The sequence below is a fragment of the Oncorhynchus keta genome, chromosome 28 (genome assembly GCF_023373465.1).
Source record: "Oncorhynchus keta strain PuntledgeMale-10-30-2019 chromosome 28, Oket_V2, whole genome shotgun sequence".
Taxonomy (NCBI): Eukaryota; Metazoa; Chordata; class Actinopteri; order Salmoniformes; family Salmonidae; genus Oncorhynchus; species Oncorhynchus keta.
This window is the reverse complement of record NC_068448.1, coordinates 40,044,305-40,066,455: the sequence shown is the minus strand read 5'-3', so window position 1 is coordinate 40,066,455 and position 22,151 is coordinate 40,044,305. Positions and strand designations below refer to the sequence as shown.

The window sequence follows — 22,151 nt, the reverse complement described above, 5'->3', positions numbered from 1 at the left end:
GTTGCTGTCATGAACAAAGAAAGATCGTACATGATTTGTTTCTACACTTCTCTTTCTTTCTATACATAAATAGTATGCATATTGTAATCATTTACGATTGTATAGGAATGATGACGTTATAACATTTTCACACAAGCTTACTGTCTTTGCCTATTTTTAAAAACGTGAATACGCCTACTGTCAGGACACTTTCAAAACACAACCATCTCTGTCAGGAGGTCTGGACTTCCATGGCACAGATAGTAGGCCTACACTGAAGTCTCGCATAAGGTACTGTAGCCCAGGGAAGGGCAACTAGTGGCCGAGGGGAATTTCAAAATTGGGTTCCGCATCAACAGTTTTTCTCTTGTTATGTCAGTGACTGATAGTCAGGCAATCAGCCATATGTCAGCAAAACAAAATGTGATTGGTAGTTACTCTAGCAGCCAGCAGAGAGGCTCCCATTGATCTTGTTTGTCAGTCTCACTCAGCTTTCACATTAAAAACTACAAACATCTTTTTCCACCCCATGGCAAAATGATTAGAATGGCATCAAATGTGTTATGAAATTGCTAAATATTATCTCTGCATGGCAAAATGTGTAGAATTGCAGCAAACTTGCTTAAAACTGTGCCATTTCTGGATCTGGGGTGATGGTACAGTAGCCTACCTCTCAAGCAGTAGCAATGTGTTACACTATATTGTGTCTCCTCATCCACTTCAATATAGCCTGATGTGTCTCACATTGAATAGATAAACTGTTAGCTTTACACTGTCATTGGATCACTTGTTGAATTGCATATTAATAACATATTAACACACGAAAAAGCAGTCTATTCAGGGACCTTTCACTTTGCTCTGGGTTCTGTTGCTTACTGTGTCTCCTCTGCCCCTGTTGGATAATGGAATGATCCTATGGCCCAGTAGCAGCTATTAATACCACCTTAGTTCCAGCTTCTATTTTAGGGTCGAAGCTGTTAGGGTAGGGGCTAGCAGCAGGGAACAGGGCAGGGTTCGGGGTCACAAGACACAGACTCAAAACACTGGGACTGGACTCACTTCCGTGTGACGAGGCAGTATTTCAACCTGGACTCTATTCAGAAGGCTAATACCGTGGTGGATGAATATTCTGTTTGTGTGTATTATGGTCCTGTGTTCACCTCACCTTTCCCATCATTTGTTGTCGACACGTATCGGGGACGTATTGAAAGCAGCTTTCTGTTCTTGTGGAGACACACTCAGAGACACGTGAATTCAGTATCTTTCTCCTGTATCATCATTAACAGAAGGTAAGAACAGAGAGAGGGAAGAACGCAAGGTGGCTGATTTTGGTGGATGGCTCTAGCTGGACACTTGATTGATTGTGTGGATATTGTGTCCCGAAGGTTTTTGGGTGAAGCCCGGATAACAGAATAGGAAAAGGGGTAGAAATGCTTGGTTTGATGAATCATCCATGTGTTTTTGTGTGTCAAAGTATTTCATGTGTCCCTTACATCGTCAAAATAATAGTGCCTGCCTATCAATGCCATCATGCCAATATGTAGCAGCTTAGTGTGCTTATAGCATTGTTGTACAGTACATTTGTTCTGATATCAACTAGGCTGCATGGCTAAAATGGCTTCTTATTTTGGCTTGACGTGGGGTAGAAAATCGCAGCCGGACAAAAGGCCTGTTCTCAATCAACTCTCCACTGGTCTTAGCCCTGAGTCCAAATTCCACGTTTCAGATAACAGTTTTATATAGATTTTCAGCAGTAACATTTAGAAATCTGGTGTCCATGACAGGCCATGTGGGTTCAATTTTGTCGCCCTCTTCTCTCTCTCTCCCTCCTTCCCTCAAGGGGAAATGGCAAAACCCCCTCCACCCCCTATCACTTCAGTATCATCCCCTACCACTCCAGTATTTTTTACCCGGATCAGTGATCGGGACCTAACTGAGATCGAGCTACATTCCGTGGAGTCCATCAACGACCTACACCGAACCCACCCAGAATACAACCACAAAGGTACTAGACATTGCCGTGCTGTATCATACATTTATAGACTTGTATGCAAAGGCACCACTGAAATGTGCTGCTCATTGTTCCCCATTGGTTCTAGTCGCTATAATCTCCACTGTCTCTGTGGTCTCTTCAGGCAGCAGACGACCTCCTCTTCCTCCTGCTCCCTCCACCAATGGGAACCCCCATCTCAGGGACAGACCGATGGTCTGTCAGACGGGGCATCCAATGACAAGTCTATGGCAGAGGACGTTCCGAGACCTGTTGACGCCCACCTCGTTTCGATACACCGTGATAGCACTGATGCTATTGATGCTACTTCTTATCTTCTATTTCTTAGGTAAAGCTATTCATTTGCTCTTTCTCAATCCAACGGTGCCTGCACGTTTTGCCTTGGTGTCCCTTTGTATGACTGTTTCTGCGTTCCCCCCCTCCAGTGCAGCAGGGCAGCACTCTCCGGTCCCTAACTAAGGCAGTGAGGGAGAGACAGGCTGCAACCCTAGAGATCTCTCAACTCATCCAGGAGCTGCAGGCGCTGTGCCATAACCTCTCAGCCATCACAGGAGGACTCTGAGGAGCAGAGGTCAGAGGTCACTAAAAAAGGAAAGGTCACTGAAAGGAACACCCTTCACCCTCTGGCCCCTGAGGGACCTGTCCTACAGGCCCCATGGACAATGAGACTGTTACACCAACATCAAGTCAAATCCCTTCCCTGCACATGGTATTGGAAATTGGGCCCATCCATAAACAACTCCTAGCCCCTACTCCCATATGAGCAGAACCCAGGTGTTATAAAACCCACAGAGATTGTTTCCTTATACTGGATATTTATACGTTTGATTTGGTAGACATATAACACAAAGAAGAGACTCATACAGTATGAATGCAGGGTTCTGAACACTTTATAGCATCTATAGGAACCACACTCCTGAACTGACAATGAATGTACTCACACAACTGCACTGGGATACAGACATGGTTCAGGTTCGATTTGATCTAACTTTTAGAAGTGGTATTCTTTTGCATTTATGCATTTGACAGGAAATGTATTTTGAAATGCCACACCCATTTTGTTACTGAAACACTGTGCCGATTTGGGAAATTCTGTCTGACTATCACAACTTCAACATGTCACGAGTGGAATTGAATTGTGTTTAATGAGTACGCCGAGGAAGTGCCTTAGCATGGCAACTGCCACTGTTCTCAATTTGATACACTTGGTGGAATTGCAATGAGGCCATTGTACAACAACTAAATAAACAAGAGGTATTATTATATTATATATTGGTGATAGAGGCTATCCTTTCCTGACACTCCTCACCTAAGTATGAGTGATCGAGGCTATCCTTTCCTGACACTCCTCACCTGCCCAGTCCTGATAGCACTGGCACAGGAAGTTAGCGAGAAGGCGACAAAGGTCATGACACGGGTCAGAGAGGAAGTTGGAGAAGGGGCCAGAAAGGAGGATCATGTGGTCAGAGTATGGGTCCTGTCTGGCACAACAATCGTTGCCATGGTATCGCTCTTCGCTGCACCCCTCTCTTCAGGGTGCTGATGTACTCTCCCAGTTCAGAATGAATGTAGTCCCTCAGTATCACACACTGACGAGAGGGAGAGAAAGGTTCATTTACAAATACAAAAAGATAATCTAATAGAAACTGAACTGCATACACCGTCATAGTAATAATGGCTGTAGAGGTATGTATGCGTACAATAAATGTACATTATAGTGCGTGCACAGACTGAGGTCTTTAGGATCTGATCTTTGACTTAGCGTACCTCCGCTCCCCCCACAGCACTGCTCCTGCTTTCGCCAGCGCTGCCCTCTCTCCCAGTGTGTGCTCCAGGTCCATCTGCACGCACACGCACACACACACACCACACACACACACACACACACACACACCACAGGAGGTTGGTGGCACCTTGATTAGGGACCTTGACGGGCTCGTGGTAATGACTGGAGTGGAATCAGTGGAATGGTATCAAATACATGATTTCCATGGTTTCCAGGTGTTTGATGACAATTCATTTGCTCAGTTCTGGCCATTTTTATGAGCCGTTCACCCCTCAGCAGCCTCCACTGACACACACACACATCTTTCCTGGTGTGTACTGGCATCTCCTGCCAGGTGTGCCCATCTGGGCACTGTCAACATGCCCAGATTAATGGGAGACCAACTTGATTACTTTACCTAAAACTTAGGTTCATATCATCCATGAGAATAGTACATTCTGCCAGATATTATATCAAAGACGGTATGATATTCATAACATAAGAGCATCAGTGGTAGTGGGTTTTTCAGAAGTGATTATAACTCAGTAATTGTCAGAAGGTGAGTGTAGCTGGTGCATGAAGTCAGGCGCAGGAGAGCAGAATGAGTGAGCAACGTACTTTACTCAACAAAGCACAAGGTAAAAAATTACAATTGACCAAAACAAGACGGTAAAGATAACGCACGGGTGCACCCGTCAAAAAAACAGCCATCAAAATAAACCTAACGGAACATGTAATAAATATTTGTGGAATGGAAAACAGGTGTGTGAAAACAAAGACAAAACCAAAGGAAAAAGAAAAGTGGATCGGCGATGGCTAGTAGACCGGCGACACCGAGCGCCGCCCGAACAAGGAGAGGCACAGTGACAGTACCCCCCCCTGAAGCCGGCCTCGAGGATGACCCGGAGGACGAGGTGTAGAGTGATCCGGATGGAGACGGTGGCATAGAAGGGTCCAACACGTCCTCCACCGGCACCCAGCATCTTTCCTCCGGACCATACCCATACCAGACCCTGGACGTGAACTGGGGACCCTGATCAAAAACTATGTCCTTAGGCACCCCGTAGTGCCGGAAGACGTGTGTGAACAGGGCCTCCGCAGTCCGTAGGGCCGTAGGGAAACCGGGCAAAGGGAGGAGATGGCAGGACTTAGAAAAACGATCCACAACGACCAGGATCGTAGTGTTGCCCTGTGAGGGAGGAAGTCCACCGACAGGTGCGACCACGGCCGTTGCGGAACGGGTAAGGGTTGTAATTCCCTTTGGGCAGGTGCCTGGGAGCCTTGCACTGGGTGCACACTGAGCAGGAGGAAACATAAACCCTCACATCCTTGGCCAAGGTGGACCAACCAGTACATCCCACTAAGGCAACGCACCGTCCGACCGATGCCAGGATGACCAGAGGAGGGTGACATGTGGGCCCAATAGTTCAAACGGTCGCAGACAGCAGACTGAACGTACCGGCGCCCAGCTGGACACTGGGGGGAATGGGCTCTGTGCATAACGCCCGCTCGATGTCTGCATCCAGCTCCCACACCACCGGTGCCACCAGGCAAGAGGCCGGAAGTATGGGAGTGTGATCCATGGACCGCTCCTCTGTGTCATACATCCGGGACGGTGCGGGAACCTGGTCTGTAGGATAGATCATAGTTCATAGCCCACCTTGCCTGGCAAGGGTTTAGTCTCCTCACCGTCCAGATAAACTCCAGATTTCGGTGGTCAGTCCAGATGAGAAAAAGGTGTTTAGCCCCCTCAAGCCAATGCCTCCACTCCTTCAGAGCCTTGACAACAGCCAACAGCTACCCAATTACTGTGTTCCATCACATCATAGTTTCGCTCCGCCGGGCTGAGCTTCTTCGAAAAGAAAGCACAGGGACGAAGCTTTGGTGGCGTGCCCGAACCCTGAGAGAGCACTGCTCCTATCCCAGCCTCAGACTGCATCCACCTCCACTATGAACGCCAAAGAGGGATCAGGATGAGCCAGCACGGGAGACGAGGTAAACAGAGCCTTCAGCTTACCAAAATCCCTGTCCGCCTTCGCTGACCACTGCAGCCGCACCAGTCCCCCCTTCAGCAGTGAGGTAATGAGAGCTGCTACCTGACCAAAACCCCAGATAAACCTCCGGTAGTAGTTGGCAAACCCTAGAAACTGCTGCACTTCCTTTACCGTGGTGGGAGTGGGCCAATTACGCACGGATGAAATGCGGTTACTCTCCATCTCCACCCGACGTGGAAATGCGTCACCCTAAGAAGGAGACGGACTGTTGGAAGAACAAATATTTCTCAGTCTTGACGTACAGGTCATGCTCCAACAGTCGACCAAGCACCCTGCGCACCAGGGACACATGCTCGGCACGTGTAGTGGAGTATATCAGAATGTTGTCGATATACACTACTACACCCTGCCCGTGCAGGTCCCGGAAAATCTCGTAAAGAAAGGCCTGGAAGACTGATGGAGCATTCATCAACCCGTACGGCATGACGAGGTACTTATAGTGCCCTGAGGTGGTACTAAATGCAGTCTTCCACTTGTCCCTCTCCCGGATACGCACCAGGTTGTAAGCGCTCCTGAGATCCAATTTTGTGAAGAAGCGCGCCCCGTACATTGACTCAATCACACTGGCTATGAGAGGCAGTGGGTAGCTGTACCTCACAGTGATCTGATTGATCCCTCGATAGTCAATACACGGGCGCAGACCTCCATCCTTCTTCTTCACAAAAAAGAAACTCGAGGACACAGGTGAAGTGGAGGGCCGAATGTATCTCTGCCCCAGGGATTCGGAGACATATGTTTCCATAGCCACCGTCTCCTCTTGTGACAGAGGATACACGTGACTCCTGGGAAGTGCTGCGTCTACCAGGAGATTTATCGCACAATCCTCCTGTCGATGAGGTGGTAATTTAGTCGCCCTCTTCTTACAGAAGGCGAGAGACAAATCTACATATTCTGAGGGGATGCGCACGGTGGAGACCTGGTCTGGACTTTCCACCGTAGTCGCGCCGATGGAAATCCCCACACACCTCCCTGAGCACTCTCGTGACCACCCCTTGAGCGCCCTCTGTTGCCACGAAATTGCCAACCAAGGTAAGCCAGGGAAGGGCATATCCACAGGAACTGACAGGTACTGATCCGGACGTCCGCGGGCAATCAGCAGGTTGTCCAGCCGGATGGACAGGTCCACCAGCTGGTCCAATGTGAGGGTGGTGTCTCGGCAGGCCAACTCCCAACGGACGTCCTCGCGCAGACTGCACCTGTAGTGATTGATCAGGGCTCTGTCGTTGCATCCCGCACTGGTGGCCAGGGTCTGGAAGTCCAAGGCAAAATCCTGCGCGCTCCTCGTCCCCTGCCTCGGATGGAATAGACGTACCAAGGCCGCGTCTCCCTCACTCCAGCCGCCAGGTTAAGCTCCAGCTGGAGTAGGAACCCGGCAGCCGTCCCATCATATTCCCTCGGGAGCGCGAGCCGAATCCCACTGGGACCGGGTGAAGGAGGGGTGAGTAGAGGTGTCCATGATGGTACTGTTGGAGGCGCTGGAGGAACTCCTCTTCGACCACAAATCCGGGGTTGTCTGCTCCTACTGACTCCATGTCTGTGGTGCGAGATTCTGTCAGAAGGTGAGTGTAGCTGGTGCATGAAGTCAGGCGCAGGAGAGCAGAATGAGTGAGCAACGTACTTTACTCAACAAGGCACACAATTACACTTGACCAAAACGGTAAAGATAACGCACAGGATAACGCACCCGTCAAAAATACAGCCATCAACATTAACCTGACTGATCATGTAATAATCCTGCATAACACCATGGGGGAAACAAAGGGTTTAAATACAGGAACAAAATATTTGTGAAATGGAAAACAGGTGTTAGACCGGCGAGGCCGACCGCAGACTTCAGCGGAAGTCTTGACAGTAATGTTATATTTTACCTTGTTGAGTAAGTGGAGTGTGTGGGCGAATGCCAGTGCAATGCATAGGACAGTACAGGAGTGGCATGGGTGGCAGTGGGGTATTGGTTGACCAGGAGGGTGGCAGCTGATCACTAGCAATTTAGCAATCTTAAAAGGTGACTCATAGAAAACATGTAACAAGACACTTAAATACACAGTTCTTTATTTCAACAGCAAGTGACATGTGACATGGGTGAATGGCCTGTGGTCAGCCAGGCCCTCAAACTCAGATGTCCTTGAAGATAGGAACTCCTTCAGACTTCTTGGTAGGGTGTCTCCTCAAGGGTCCGCACCACCAGCTGGGCCGGATACTGATAAGGAGGAATAGAGGGAGGAGGAGGTGGAGGTATAAAGGGAGGATGAGCTGAAGGAGTAGGAAGACTAGAAAGAGGAGGAAGACAGGGAACACTAGGTGGGGGGAGGAGGAGGCACAGGCCCTAGAGGAAGGACCATGTTTCTCATTACTTCACCCAGTTGTATGTTTTATTTCCCAACACCAAATTTTAAAGACAAAAATTATTGTTATTGCTTAATTATACCACGGCTGTCAGCCAATAAGCATTCTGGCTCAATCTACCCAGTTACCCATTACAGGATAGGCGCTACAATACACACTAGGTACAAACTGCCACCCTTCACTCACACCACCAAATAAGGGCAGATAAAAAATAAAACATAGTGACAGCGCTTGACACAATGTAACCGTTTTTGTCCTAAATGCATTGCGTTTACAGTACAGAATGCAATAAATAATTTGGAGGCCATCTCTGTGAACTCCATCAAAGGCAACATAAATCGTGCTGGTTCGGTAGTCTGTTTCTTAAAGTGAACTGAAACAGACTATTCTAAAGGATGCCTCGACCTCAAGCACTCATCCAGGAACCTTTCTTTCAACATATTTCCAAATATCCAAGACCTAACTGCCAATGTTTGTATTCGGTTAAAGTGCAAAGCAATTGTGAAAAAAATGTATGCTTTTATAGCCTAATGCCACAACTAATACCTACATTTTCGGGGTTTCACGCTTCTCCCGCTGAAAGTGGGATGCACCGTTCCTGGATCGGTGATCAAACTAATCTGTCTATGGTTCAGTCACATTCACTGGTCTGCGATCAGGATTTAACCACGTCATGCACTCTGTCTCTCGTTTCCATGTGGGCTCGCGAGTGGTGCAGCGGTCTAAGGCACGTCCCTGGTACTGCAGTCCCTGGTTGGAATCTAGGCTGCGATTGGAAGTCCCATTGTGCGGCGCACAACTGGCTCAGCGTCGTCTGGGATAGGCCGTTATTGTACATAATAATTTGTTAATTGATTTGCCTAGTTAAATAAAGGTATAAAAATGGGTCATAGCATATTTTAGAAAACGACAGGAAATAAACCATATAAACTCAGTCATTGGATGATTAAATAGGGGTGACCCCCCTTCCCATATCAAACAATGGCTCTTCTATAATCAGGAAACCATAACATGAAATAAATGTATATTTTCACCCAATACAACCAACACACTGACACAGCAATATAATAAAAATGTCTGCTTTATTCTTATCCAGGACAACTCATTCAGAATGATCAAGGAGAAATAAGCACTATATTTTTGTTTGACATTGTCTGAGATGGTGCTTTATATCTGAATTGGTCAAAGTAAAACAAAATAATGAATATATAATAATACATTAATCAATACAACATGTGTGGATTAATGATAATAACAATAGCCCTGAAACGTAGGGTCCTCTGTGGTAATCACCGGCACTAACTGAATCAATCAACAACAGCAGGAGAGCTTTCAGAAAGGACAACCCCAAATAAACACTTTTTTATTTAAATCATATTTTATCAAAGCTTCGGTTTATCTTCATAAAATGATTCTAAAACTTCTCTTTAAACCTTTGCATTTTTTTACTTTTTTTTTATTTGCTCTCTTTTTAGATGCATTTTCTTTTTCACCAGGTGTCTGTATTTGAAAGTGTGGGTGGTGCCTGTGTGTGCGCATGGGTCCTTGGCTGAGGTTTGGTGTGTGTGTGTGTGTGTGTGTGAGAGAGAGAAAGGACAAGCCTTCATGTCTGAGTGCATGCGTGTAGTATGTCCTTGCTGTGCTGTGGCGGTGGCAGGGTTGTATCAGCAGGGACATTGCTTTTTCAATTCAAACAAAGAGGCTGAAGCAGGTTCAAGCAACCGTAAGAGGGCGTGTGATATTTCGGGGTGAGTAGAAAGTGTGTGTACACCTATTAGTGAGCTTATAAAGGAGGGTTGAGCTAGAAAATCTGTGTGTCAGGGTGTACTTATACTATGTAAGTGGTGCGTCTGAATGTGTAGGTATCTTTTCATTCATGTAAATTTGCTTGTGTAAGGCACGGAGAAGGGTGGTCAGTCTCTCAGGTCCATGCTGGAGCCAAACAGAGCTACCAGCTGCTCCTCGTAGTGGGTGATGTTCCTCTTCATGATCTCCTTACAGGAACCCAGTAGACGCTCAAACGCCTGAATGTCTATTACTGAAAAACACAGGAGACGGCATCACTCACACAGCTGCACAACAGATCGTGAATATGACCCAGGTGTCAATCTAACAACCAAACGGAAGCAAACAGGCCGAAACGGGGAGGGACTTCCTGAACTTGTTTTCATGTTCCGTTGCAAAACGCTTCACTACGGTGCGCACTAATGAATATCACCCTGTTGTAGCGTACCCTCCTGTATAGTTTATTTGCGAAGGTTCTTTGCCATGCTTAGCGTAAACACTCCAGACCTTCCAGTCAAAACATTGCAGTAAAACTATAGTGGAGCACGCTAAAGTGAGCAGATATTGTTATTTAATTCATATGACAATGTTGGTACCCTAACCATACGCCTGGAGAATTGTGAGATGTGCAAACACTTTTGAATTCATAAGAGCTGAACATTATCACGAGTACGTCTAAGGGAAACAGCTGTGTAGCTATGCGTTTAGGGGGGAGATATTCATCTACAACACTTACAAGCCAGTAATCTACCATTAAGAGATTCAGGGAGACACAAGACAGAAAATCTCTCTGTTTACGCAGATGGACACCCACTCATGTGTGTGTCTGTGTCAAAATAAACACAAACACACACGCATGCGTGCACACACATATCTGTAAACGTATGGCGGGGCCTTACCCAAGCACTTGACCTCTCCCACAGCATACACTGATGCAGCGCGGGGCTTGTTGGTGACCAGGGCCAGCTCCCCAAAGTACTGACCCCTGCTACAGCGGGTGATCTCAACCTCCACATTATCCTCCTGGTTCGCCTTTGTCTGGGGGAGAGAGGTTTTTTTTTTTTGGGGGGGGCAGAAAATATGATTTGATTTGTTTACTCTTATTTGAATAATATGTAGCGGATTCAAAATCATTGGTTGCCGATTCAAATATTCACAAAATTATGTTTTAGCATGGAGCATGAGCACCAAGGAAGCCCAAACGTGTTGTGTATAGGACATGTCTGCTGCAGAGGGACAGAGTCAGACCTGGGTTCAAATATATGGGCATTTTTAATTTAAATACTTATTTTCTGTGTATTTGAGTATTTTCAAATAATGTGGCCAAATCGGAGACAAATAACTTCCTATAGATAGCTTAACAGTTTAAATGCATGGTGTATTTAATATATGTTGTATTTTCAAATACACGCCAATATTTTCCAAGTGTACTTTGTAATACATTCCAATATTCAGCTACTTGTAGAAAATCAAAAGACTTCCTTTCTAAGACATTTTGAAAGTAATTGAAATACCCTAAATAGTATTTGAACCCAAGTCTGGACAGAGCCATGAGAAAACTCACTATTGAGAAAGATTACATTACTGATCACGAAAGGGGAAATTTGACTGCTGCAGCTAATACATACAACACCAAGTAATACACAATAATGGACATGCAGACAAAGCAGCACACAAACAATGTGTTACGAAAATTCAAATGTTCATATGAAAAAATTATAATTTTAAAATAAATTTTAAAAAACTCATAGCAGAAGGTTGACAGGATCTGGAAATGTGCTGTCTTGCACCGCTCTGTCTTATATAAAAGTGCTGGAAACAAAATGGTTGGCTCACCATTTACTAAAAAGGTATCAGATGGAGAAGTTATTTGGATGAGAAGGAGTTTTGGCGCCGGTACAGCCAACTAGCGCTAGTTAACGTTAGGAACCATAGCTGCTTAGCTAGCTAAAATATAAATTAAAAACATTTTGTTGATTATGAATGACAAATATTCAGATTCAAATCACAATTGTTTGATTTTTTTTCAAAAGGATCACTGTGCTCAACTCGTATTATTCTTCATATTAATATTACAATTCAAATGATCAGTCATACCATCTTTGTCTTTGGGTGCAGGTGTGTTATGTAGTACATATGAGAAAAAAGGAGAGAGAAAAGAAAAAAAACAGGGTGACTTGAACATAAAACAAAGCCTTTTTTTTCTTCTCTTTTTTTTTTTTAACATTATCTGGTGATGAGGCACAGACATTAACGAGGGGATGAGAAAAGGAGGAAGTAGACTTACTTTGCTCTTCATCATAATCTTCACTTCTCCGGTCTCTACGATGTAGAAACAATCTGCCCTGTCCCCCTACACCGCAACACAAACCAACAGGGACGGTCACATTTACAACTCCTCCCGGTCGTCATTACAGTAGTGCCAAGACAACCTCCAGTACGTTAACAACGGAGAACTGTCCTACCTGCATGATGATGCGTTCTCCATCGGAAAACGTCTTCATTCCTAATACATCCACAATTTTCATCCTCTCGGATAACTAAGAGAGGTAAAAGAGCGGGAGAGAGGTTTGATAAGGAAAAGCAAAGGCAAGTGCTACAATGTATCACTGTCCATCTTCCCCTCCTCACCTCCAGAGACTTCAGTAGAGGCACAGACTCCACAAATTGCTCGTACAGCCTTCTCTTCTTGGCATTGTTCTTCACAATGAGCCTACGGAACGTGGCCCGGTCCTGGTAGTGTCACAGACAGCATCGGTCACGGTCACAGACAGGCAGGATAACACTCAATCACACCAACATAGGCTAAACACAGACCGGCCATTTCCTTCTTATGTTACACATTTCTCGTGGGGGAAAGTTATGGATAGATCTGCCATCATTTCCTATAATATCCATCTACTAATCTTCTATAACATTTACAATCATCTAATAATATAAACAATAAATCATTCGTTCAACTGTTATAGCGCTATTCATTTACACAAAAGAGTCTTAAAGCTCAAAGAATCTCAAAAGCACAATATCGAAGACGTATCGACGACACATTAAAGACTCACTCCAGCCTCCCTAGCACCTAATGTTTCACTTTTCAAACACCTCAAATCATTGGCCACTTTAATAAAAATGGAACACTAGTCACTTTAATAATGCCACTTTAAAAATGTTTACATTTCTCGCATATGTATATACTGCATTCTATACTATGTATTGCATGTTAGCCTATGCTGTTCTGACATTGCTCATCCATATATTTATATATTCTTACTCCATTCCTTTACTTAGGCTTGTGTGGAAAAGGTATGTTGTGGAATTGTTAGGTATTACTTGTTAGACATTGCTGCACTCGCATTAACATCTGCTAACCATGTGTATGTGACCAATAGCATCTGCTAACCATGTCTACAGTCAATCACGGATTACAAAATGAAAACCAGCCCCGTCACGGACCAGGATGTCTTGCTCCCAGGCAGACTAAATAACTTTTTTGCCCGCTTTGAGGACAATACAGTGCCACTGACACGGCCTGCAACCAAAACATGCGGTCTCTCCTTCACTGCAGCCGAGGTGAGTAAAACATTTAAACGTGTTAACCCTCGCAAGGCTGCAGGCCCAGACGGCATCCCTAGCCGCGCCCTCAGAGCATGTGCAGACCAGCTGGCTGGTGTGTTAATGGACATATTCAATCAATCCCTATCCCAGTCTGCTGTTCCCACATGCTTCAAGAGGGCCACCATTGTTCCTGTTCCCAAGAAAGCTAAGGTAACTGAGCTAAACGACTATCACCCCGTAGCACTTACTTCCGTCATCATGAAGTGCTTTGAGAGACTAGTCAAGGACCATATCACCTCTACCCTACCTGACACCCTAGAGTCTAGGGCCTCGACCCACTCCAATTTGCTTACCGCCCAAATAGGTCCACAGACGATGCAATCTCAACCACACTGCACACTGCCCTAACCCATCTGGACAAGAGGAATACCTATGTGAGAATGCTGTTCATCGACTACAGCTCGGCGTTTAACACCATAGTACCCTCCAAGCTAGTCATCAAGCTCGAGACCCTGGGTCTCGACCCCGCCCTGTGCAACTGGGTACTGGACTTCCTGACGGGCCGCCCCCAGGTGAGGGTAGGCAACAACATCTCCACCCCGCTGATCCTCAACAAGGGTGCGTTCTGAGCCCTCTCCTGTACTCCCTGTTCACCCACGACTGCGTGGCCACGCACGCCTCCAACTCAATCATCAAGTTTGCGGACGACGCAACAGTGGTAGGCTTGATTACCAACAACGACGAGATGGCCTACAGGGAAGAGGTGAGGGCCCTCGGAGTGTGGTGTCAGGAAAATAACCTCACACTCAACGTCAACAAAACTAAGGAGATGATTGTGGACTTCAGGAAACAGCAGAGGGAACACCCCCCTATCCACATCGATGTAACAGTAGTGGAGAGGGTAGCAAGTTTTAAGTTCCTCAGCATACACATCACAGACAAACTGAATTGGTCCACCCACACAGACAGCATCGTGAAGAAGGCGCAGCAGCGCCTCTTCAACCTCAGGAGGCTGAAGAAATTCGGCTTGTCACCAAAAGCACTGAAACTTCTACAGATGCACAATCGAGAGCATCCTGGCGGGCTGTATCACCGCCTGGTATGGCAACTGCTCCGCCCACAACCGTAAGGCTCTCCAGAGGGTAGTGAGGTCTGCACAACGCATCACCGGGGGCAAACTACCTGCCCTCCAGGACACCTACACCATCCGATGTCACAGGAAGGCCATAAAGATCATCAAGGACAGCAACCACCCGAGCCACTGCCTGTTCACCCCGCTATCATCCAGAAGGCGAGGTCAGTACAGGTGCATCAAAGCTGGGACCGAGAGACTGAAAAACAGCTTCTATCTCAAGGCCATCAGACTGTTAAACAGCCACCACTAACATTGAGTGGCTGCTGCCAACACACTGACTCAACTCCAGCCACTTTAATAATGGGAATTGGTGGGAAATGTAAAATATATCACTAGCAACTTTAAACAATGCTACTTAATATAATGTTTACATACCCTACATTATTCATCTCATATGTATACGTATATACTGTACTCTATATAATCTACTGCATCTTTATGTAATACATGTATCACTAGCCACTTTAACTATGCCACTTTGTTTACATACTCATCTCATATGTATATACTGTACTCGATACCATCTATTGCATCTTGCCTATGCCGCTCTGTACCATCACTCATTCATATATCTTTATGTACATATTATTTTTCCCCTTACACTTGTGTCTATAAGGCAGTAGTTTTGGAATTGTTAGTTCGATTACTTGCTGGTTATTACTGCATTGTCGGAACTAGAAGCACAAGCATTTCGCTACACTCGCATTAACATCTGCTAACCATATGTATGTGACAAATAACATTTGATTTGATTTGTATGTGATCAATAACATCTGCTAACCATGTGTATGTGACCAATAACATCTGCTAACTATGTGTATGTGACCAATAACATCTGCTAACTATGTGTATGTGACCAATAACATCTGCTAACTATGTGTATGTGACCAATAACATCTGCTAACTATGTGTATGTGACCAATAACATCTGCTAACTATGTGTATGTGACCAATAACATTTGATTTGACCTGATTCACTTCAAAGTCCAATGCAGCTGTCTTTAAAAAAGGATCATTCTTTTTTTTCAATAGCAAATCATTTCTGGGTAACAATTAAGTACCTTACTGTGATTGTTTTCATTTAAAATAGTCAAAAAATAAACTAAAATTGCTTCTTAGCAAAGGGCAATTTTAGAAGCAAGAATGTTGCTTGGACTGTTTGGGACTGGTCTGGGAGTTGTCTGAGTGGGGAGGGGAAAACTGAAACTAGCTGTTATTGGCTGAGAGGTTTGGAGCTCTTTCTTATTGGTCTATTAACTTATTTACTGCCTGGTGATGTAGGCCGAAATCACCCCACTAAAAGAGGCTGAACTGGCAACTCCTTGAACTGGCAACTTGAATTTCGTAATTGTGTCTAAAAATAAAAACAACTATTTTGCTCAAAACATAATGTATCTCTAATATATGGCCACTGTTATTCTCCCTGGTGTCCACAGGGAGGTGCTGTGGTAGAGCACAGCAGTGTGAACTTGAGGTCAAGGGTCAGGACAGTGTGGGTGTCTCTCACCAGGCCCCAGAGCGCCCCCTCCTGGGTGGCAATAATAGTGGCAGCGCGGGGGGTGTTGTACATCAGTGCCAACTCCCCGAAGCTGCCTTTGTTGTCATACTGCCCCACACACGTCCCTACGCCATCAATCAGTACCACGATGTCATAGATTCCTCTGAAAGAAAGGAGGAAGAGAGAAAGAAAATGAATGAGAAAAAACAGGGGCTAGAGAGTAGAGAGAGAGACAAAAGAGAAATTAAGAACGGTCTAATAATATTAGAAAACTCAAACATGAGATATTTGGAAACCATGCAGACTACTCTTCATCTACAATAAAGTTGATCACTGATCTAAATCTCTCATCTGTAGCTTGGACCAAGAGTACTACGAGTTCAGTTCTGGGAATTTACTTTGTGGTTGCGGGTGGAGCATTAACTTTGTTAGGGGGGGGGGATTAGTATGATGGTCACCTGGCCATGTAGGTGACCAATGGGTTTCCCATGATGCTTTGCAAGGCAGAGCGTAGGGGGGGAATTGGTTTAACATGCTTATGACGTGCATCTAGACCTAAGCCTCCCAGGCTGAGGTACTAGCATGACTGAGGAGGGAGCTTAAGGCGCGGCGAGAATAAGCCCACTCACAGGGTGCCATTTGGGACACAGCCTATTACCGATGTAGCCCACTTCTTTTGACCAAGGCCATATGGGCTCTGGTCAAAAGAAAGTGCACCATATAAAGGAAAAACGGTGCCATTTGGGACACAGACATAGAGGCTAGGCCCAGGACGCACGGCAGACAAAACAACTAGAGGATCATGCCCAAGCGGGGCTTGTTGGAAGATGAGTGGAGGTGTGTTTGTTATGAATGCTGCTTTCTAGTGAATGCCTTGATTGTTAAGATTCCTAAGTAACTACACACACACACCTCTCGATAACGTAGAAGTTGTCTCCGTCGTCTCCCTGGTCGATGACATGCTCCTGGGGCTGTACGCGCAGTTCAAACATGGCGTCCAGGACTTCCGAGAACTGCTCCTGTGAGGGAGAGGACAGGCAGGCAGGAGAGGAGGGGGTGATTAACACCCGCCACCTGCCAAATCCAGATAGACATCTACCCGCCAATGCCAAAATCTATTTCACTCGCCACGTTGGCGGGAGGTCAGGGTTCCACAGTGCATTTCACTCGCATTTGTGAGTTCTACTAAGCATATGGAATTATTTTAAGATTGTCATACCAAGGATCATTTAGCTATTTCATTTGGAGTTGTAGGCCCCCCCTTAAGGTATCAAACAAATATATATAAAAAAATATATACAAAATTTGAGCATGAAAATCTTGGTGGGGCAAACTGAACCAATTTAAAAAACAAAAAAAGGCATGCCAGCAAAGCCACTAGACAACACAACACACCACATTAATTGCACTGTAAATGGTGACAAACGGTGCCCAAAAACTTAGGGCCTAGATAAAAGCTGTTCCGACAGCAGAGCTTTCCTTTCAGCACTGTGGAGTGAATCCTTACCACCGCTACACCTTCTCAGCCGGGCTTCATCTGGCAGCGAAACAGCTCATTCAGCCTCATTTACTGCCTTTCTAAAAACCATAGCTGATACGGCTGACATGCTTAAATAAAAATGGTTTCTACTGACTCCATGTGGATTCGTGTAACTTGATAAGAACCGTGTTCTCCTTCAATAATAAACGAATGCCGACACGACTTTTGAACCATACACAACCATTACATTTATGTTCAGTAAATTCAAAATGTTTGTTTTTATATCATTAGCACTTAGAGCTAAGTATAAGCAAGTGCAAGCAAATGAGCTACGACAAGGTAGGTTTCAAAATGGACACCGACAGAAATTCAGGTAGATGTCGCAAGATGTTGAGGCCTTAACTTGACTCTTCTTTTAGTCACCACACATAAAGAGAGAAAACACTCAGAAAATATGTCCCAACCAAATCATCACAAAGCAAAAATAAAGATATCACCTATTAGAAAGTCAACAAAAAAATTGAAATAAACTTCAATGCTAATCGTCTCTAAACAGACAGTACATGGTGTCAGACTGTCTGACCACTGTGACAGACAGAACACTGAGAAAAACACTGACTAGGTAGAGACTCAGTGAGCAATCTGGCTATAGGGACCCGTCATCACAGGCAAACCTGGCTGCCCAGAGAGGACAGGCTGTGCTCACTCTGCTCCAGGGGAGCAGTAGAGATCTTTGTGGGCTATACTGTTCCCAGGCCGTCATTGAAAATAAGAATATGTTCTTAACTGACTTGCCTGGTTAAATAAAGGTAAAATAAAATACTCTGCCTTGTCTCAGGATGGTAAGTTGGTGGTTGAAGATATCCCTCTAGTGGTGTGGGGGCTGTGCTTTGGCAAAGTGGGTGGGGTTATATCCTTCCTGTTTGGCCCTGTCCGGGGGTGTCCTCGAATGGGGCCACAGTGTCTCCTGACCCCTCGTATCTCAGCCTCCAGTATTTATGCTGCAGTAGTTTGTGTGTCGGGGGGCTAGGGTCAGTTTGTTATATCTGGAGTACTTCTCCTGTCCTATTTCGGTGTCCTGTGTGAATTTAAGTGTGCTCTCAAATTCTCTCTTTTTTTCTCTCTCTCGGAGGACCTGAGCCCTAGGACCATGCCTCAGGACTACCTGACATGATGACTCCTTGCTGTCCCCAGTCCACCTGGCCGTGCTGCTGCTCCAGTTTCAACTGTTCTGCCTTATTATTATTGGACCATGCTGGTCATTTATGAACATTTGAACATCTTGGCCATGTTCTGTTATAATCTCCACCCGGCACAGCCAGAAGAGGACTGGCCACCCCTCAGAGCCTGGTTCCTCTCTAGGTTTCTTCCTAGGTTTTGGCCTTTCTAGGGAGTTTTTACTAGCCACCGTGATTCTACACCTACATTGCTTGCTGTTTGGGGTTTTAGGTTGGGTTTCTGTACAGTACTTTGAGATATCAGCTGATGTACAAAGGGCTATATAAATAAATACATTTGATTTGATTTAGAGACAGTTGCATTTTCTATTACACTGTGATAAATACTCAGACCTAAGAGAATATTTATTTCCCAAAACTATCAATCAGTACAAAGAATGTTAAAGTATAAAAATGTGAAGAAATGTTATTTAAATATATTTATCGGGTGAAAAGCCTAAAATATGCAGTTTTGGCAGCCAAAATGTGTGTCCTCCTGCCACAACCTGAGGGACAGCCAGTGAAAAGTGCAATGTAACATTTCCCATTTTGGTTGTTTTGTTTCTCATATCCTGTCATGTGGCTTCTCAGTCATGTTGAGACGGGTCTACTACTATTGCTTTAATGTATTGTTATTCTCATTAATATTGTTGTTGTAGTTGCTGTTAATGCTAATCACATTTCCACTACTATTACTGATTCCTTATTGCTGTTGGTCTCACAATTGTCTGTTATATGTATACTTTGACAATGTAAGTCATTTAACTTGCCATGTCAATAAAGTCAACTGAATTGATTTGAAAATTGAGAGCGAGAGACAGCCTAACATTTGAAGTATTTTAATAGGCCTTTGTGGTCTAAAAAGTAAGGAAAATACAATCACGAGGATCCACTTATAGACAATATACCGACGCACAGACAGCGCATTGCGCAAACAATGGGGTGGCAGGGTAGCCTAGTGGTTAGAGCGTTGGACTAGTAACCGGAAGGTTACTAGTCCGAGCTGACAAGGTTACTAGTCCGAGCTGACAAGGTTACTAGTCCGAGCTGACAAGGTTACTAGTCCGAGCTGACAAGGTTACTAGTCCGAGCTGACAAGGTTACTAGTCCGAGCTGACAAGGTTACTAGTCCGAGCTGACAAGGTTACTAGTCCGAGCTGACAAGGTTACTAGTCCGAGCTGACAAGGTTACTAGTCCGAGCTGACAAGGTTACTAGTCCGAGCTGACAAGGTTACTAGTCCGAGCTGACAAGGTACAAATCTGTCATTCTGCCCCTGAACAGGCAGTTAACCCACTGTTCCCAGGCCGTCATTGAAAATAAGAATGTGTTCTTAACTGACTTGCCTGGTTAAATAAAGGTTAAAAAAAATAATAATAAAAAAAACAACCCTCGCAATATCAACTGGAATTACATGGGTCCATTACTGAACTTTTTGTTTTGGGCTTCCCGAGTGGCGGGGCGGTCTAAGTCACTGCATTACACGGCAAGTGGTACCGGAGCGCCAAGTCCAAGATAGGTCCAAGATGCTTCTAAACAGCTTCTACCCGCAAGCCATAATACTCCTGAACAGCTAATCAAATGGCAACCTGGACCATTTGCATTGCCCCCCACCCCTTCTAAACTGCTGCTACTCTCTGTTATTATTTATGCATAGTCACTTTAATAACTCTACCTACATGTACAAATTACCTCAATTACGTCGACACATTGACTCTGTACCGGTACCCCCTGAATATATCCCCGCTATTGTTATGTACTGCTGCTCTTGAACTATTTGTTATTCTTATCTCTTACTTTTTTTGTGGTATTTTCTTAAAACTGTATTGAAGGTTAAGTGCTTGTAAGTAAGCATTTCACTGTTGTATTATGGTGCATGTGACAAATAATATTTGATGTTCAATAATGGGGGCATATAAGCAGACAACGAAAACTCTTACAATATTCAATGACATTTCTCTAAATCAGGCAGTAGGCTACATGTGCACCACCAGGTCAGAACAGTGTATTCTAAGGGTGAGACACATGGGCTACTGACAACTTACAACACAACATACACTTAAGTATTACTTTCTTAGCTACAGTATTCATATATCCCTGGAATATTACATCATTTACTGTATGTAGTAGCATACCAGACATATTTTTGGACTTTGTTGTGCTCACTTGAACAGGAAGGTGGCGCGGCGGTCCGCCTTGTGGGCAAACTGTCATCAAACGTAGTCAAAGTCGGTCATTCTCTGGATGAAGTCCTGCTGGATTGACAGCGTGGACAATGAATTCCAGCCCATGGTGTCATGTGTGAATGTTTACCATTTTAAAGTTTGGGGGAAAAAGAGGCCCTTTCAGACAGAGGTTTTAAATCCTGAAACCCGGACTTGGACCACACTCCCTCTCCACTGAATAGCAAGCAGGGGAAGCAAGATAGTGATTGCTTTGCGACACTTGCATTTTCCCACTGACTCCTTCCAAACCACTCATTGTTGAATTTGCGATTTCCGACTTGTTGTGTAGCGCTTATGACCAATGGCCGATGAGCACCGATACGTTTTATCTATATTTTCTCTTCATACGAGAAGGATTGGAAAGGGTTTGCCAGTAGATTGTCGACATGCTTCATGATGACTGCTTGTCTAGCTAGCTAAGACTTTGAAAGTATGATGTTGACATGATCAGTCCAATCAAAGCAACGGTAGATATGTTATTTGACGTAATATTCTCTTAAATGTCTGTCAACTATATATATTTTTGATGTATTTAACCACTTTAGGCACCAAACCATCTAAAAAAAATAATAGTACCTAGCTACCTTCTGAATAGTCTTGCGAGGGGTCCTAGAGCAAAACAACCGACATGTATGCGTTTGTGAGAGACTCGCCTTTCCGTAGAGTGACGCTTCTGGGGGGGGGGGGGCTAGTGCAAAACGGAGAACACCATCGTGGTCTGACAAACACAGCTCTAGCTCTGCCACCTTTCACCGCAGGTGCGACATCGTGCAACAACAAAAAGATACCATCTCTAGCTAAAACGGACGGATTTTGATGCCGATGATTTATTATGCTAATTGATTCCACTTCTCGGGGGTTATTGACAGAAGGTGTGAGTTGTGCCCGTCTGGCAGCTTGTGTGTTACCGAGTGTACCAGGAAATAAACCAACTAAGCAGTAACCCTTTATCCCAAAAGACTGAACGATTCATTTCAACGCTTTAGAATTGAATGAGTGTTCTATTAGGTTGTGAATGTGCTGACGGTGAAACTACAACCTATTAGAACAGAAGCGCATGAGACTGTGTAGCTCATCGTAGACTGGAGTAAAGTGAAGGGGTTTC

The 22,151-nt window shown here is 44.9% G+C and overlaps 1 protein-coding gene across 1 annotated transcript in view; it reads right to left on the bottom strand.

Annotated features, from left to right (window-relative positions):
• Positions 1 to 9,218: 9,218 nt before the first annotated feature.
• The window catches only part of prkar2aa (protein kinase, cAMP-dependent, regulatory, type II, alpha A), a 39,747-nt gene continuing 26,814 nt past the window's right edge, over positions 9,219 to 22,151 (bottom strand). The window contains exons 4-10 of the mRNA XM_035741171.2: positions 17,038 to 17,144; positions 16,135 to 16,288; positions 12,572 to 12,673; positions 12,406 to 12,480; positions 12,228 to 12,293; positions 10,840 to 10,978; positions 9,219 to 10,193 (exon numbers count right to left, since the gene is read on the bottom strand). Coding sequence (XP_035597064.1) covers positions 10,069 to 10,193; positions 10,840 to 10,978; positions 12,228 to 12,293; positions 12,406 to 12,480; positions 12,572 to 12,673; positions 16,135 to 16,288; positions 17,038 to 17,144 — 768 coding nt within the window. The 3' untranslated portion in view covers positions 9,219 to 10,068. The remainder of the gene's footprint in view (positions 10,194 to 10,839; positions 10,979 to 12,227; positions 12,294 to 12,405; positions 12,481 to 12,571; positions 12,674 to 16,134; positions 16,289 to 17,037; positions 17,145 to 22,151) is intronic.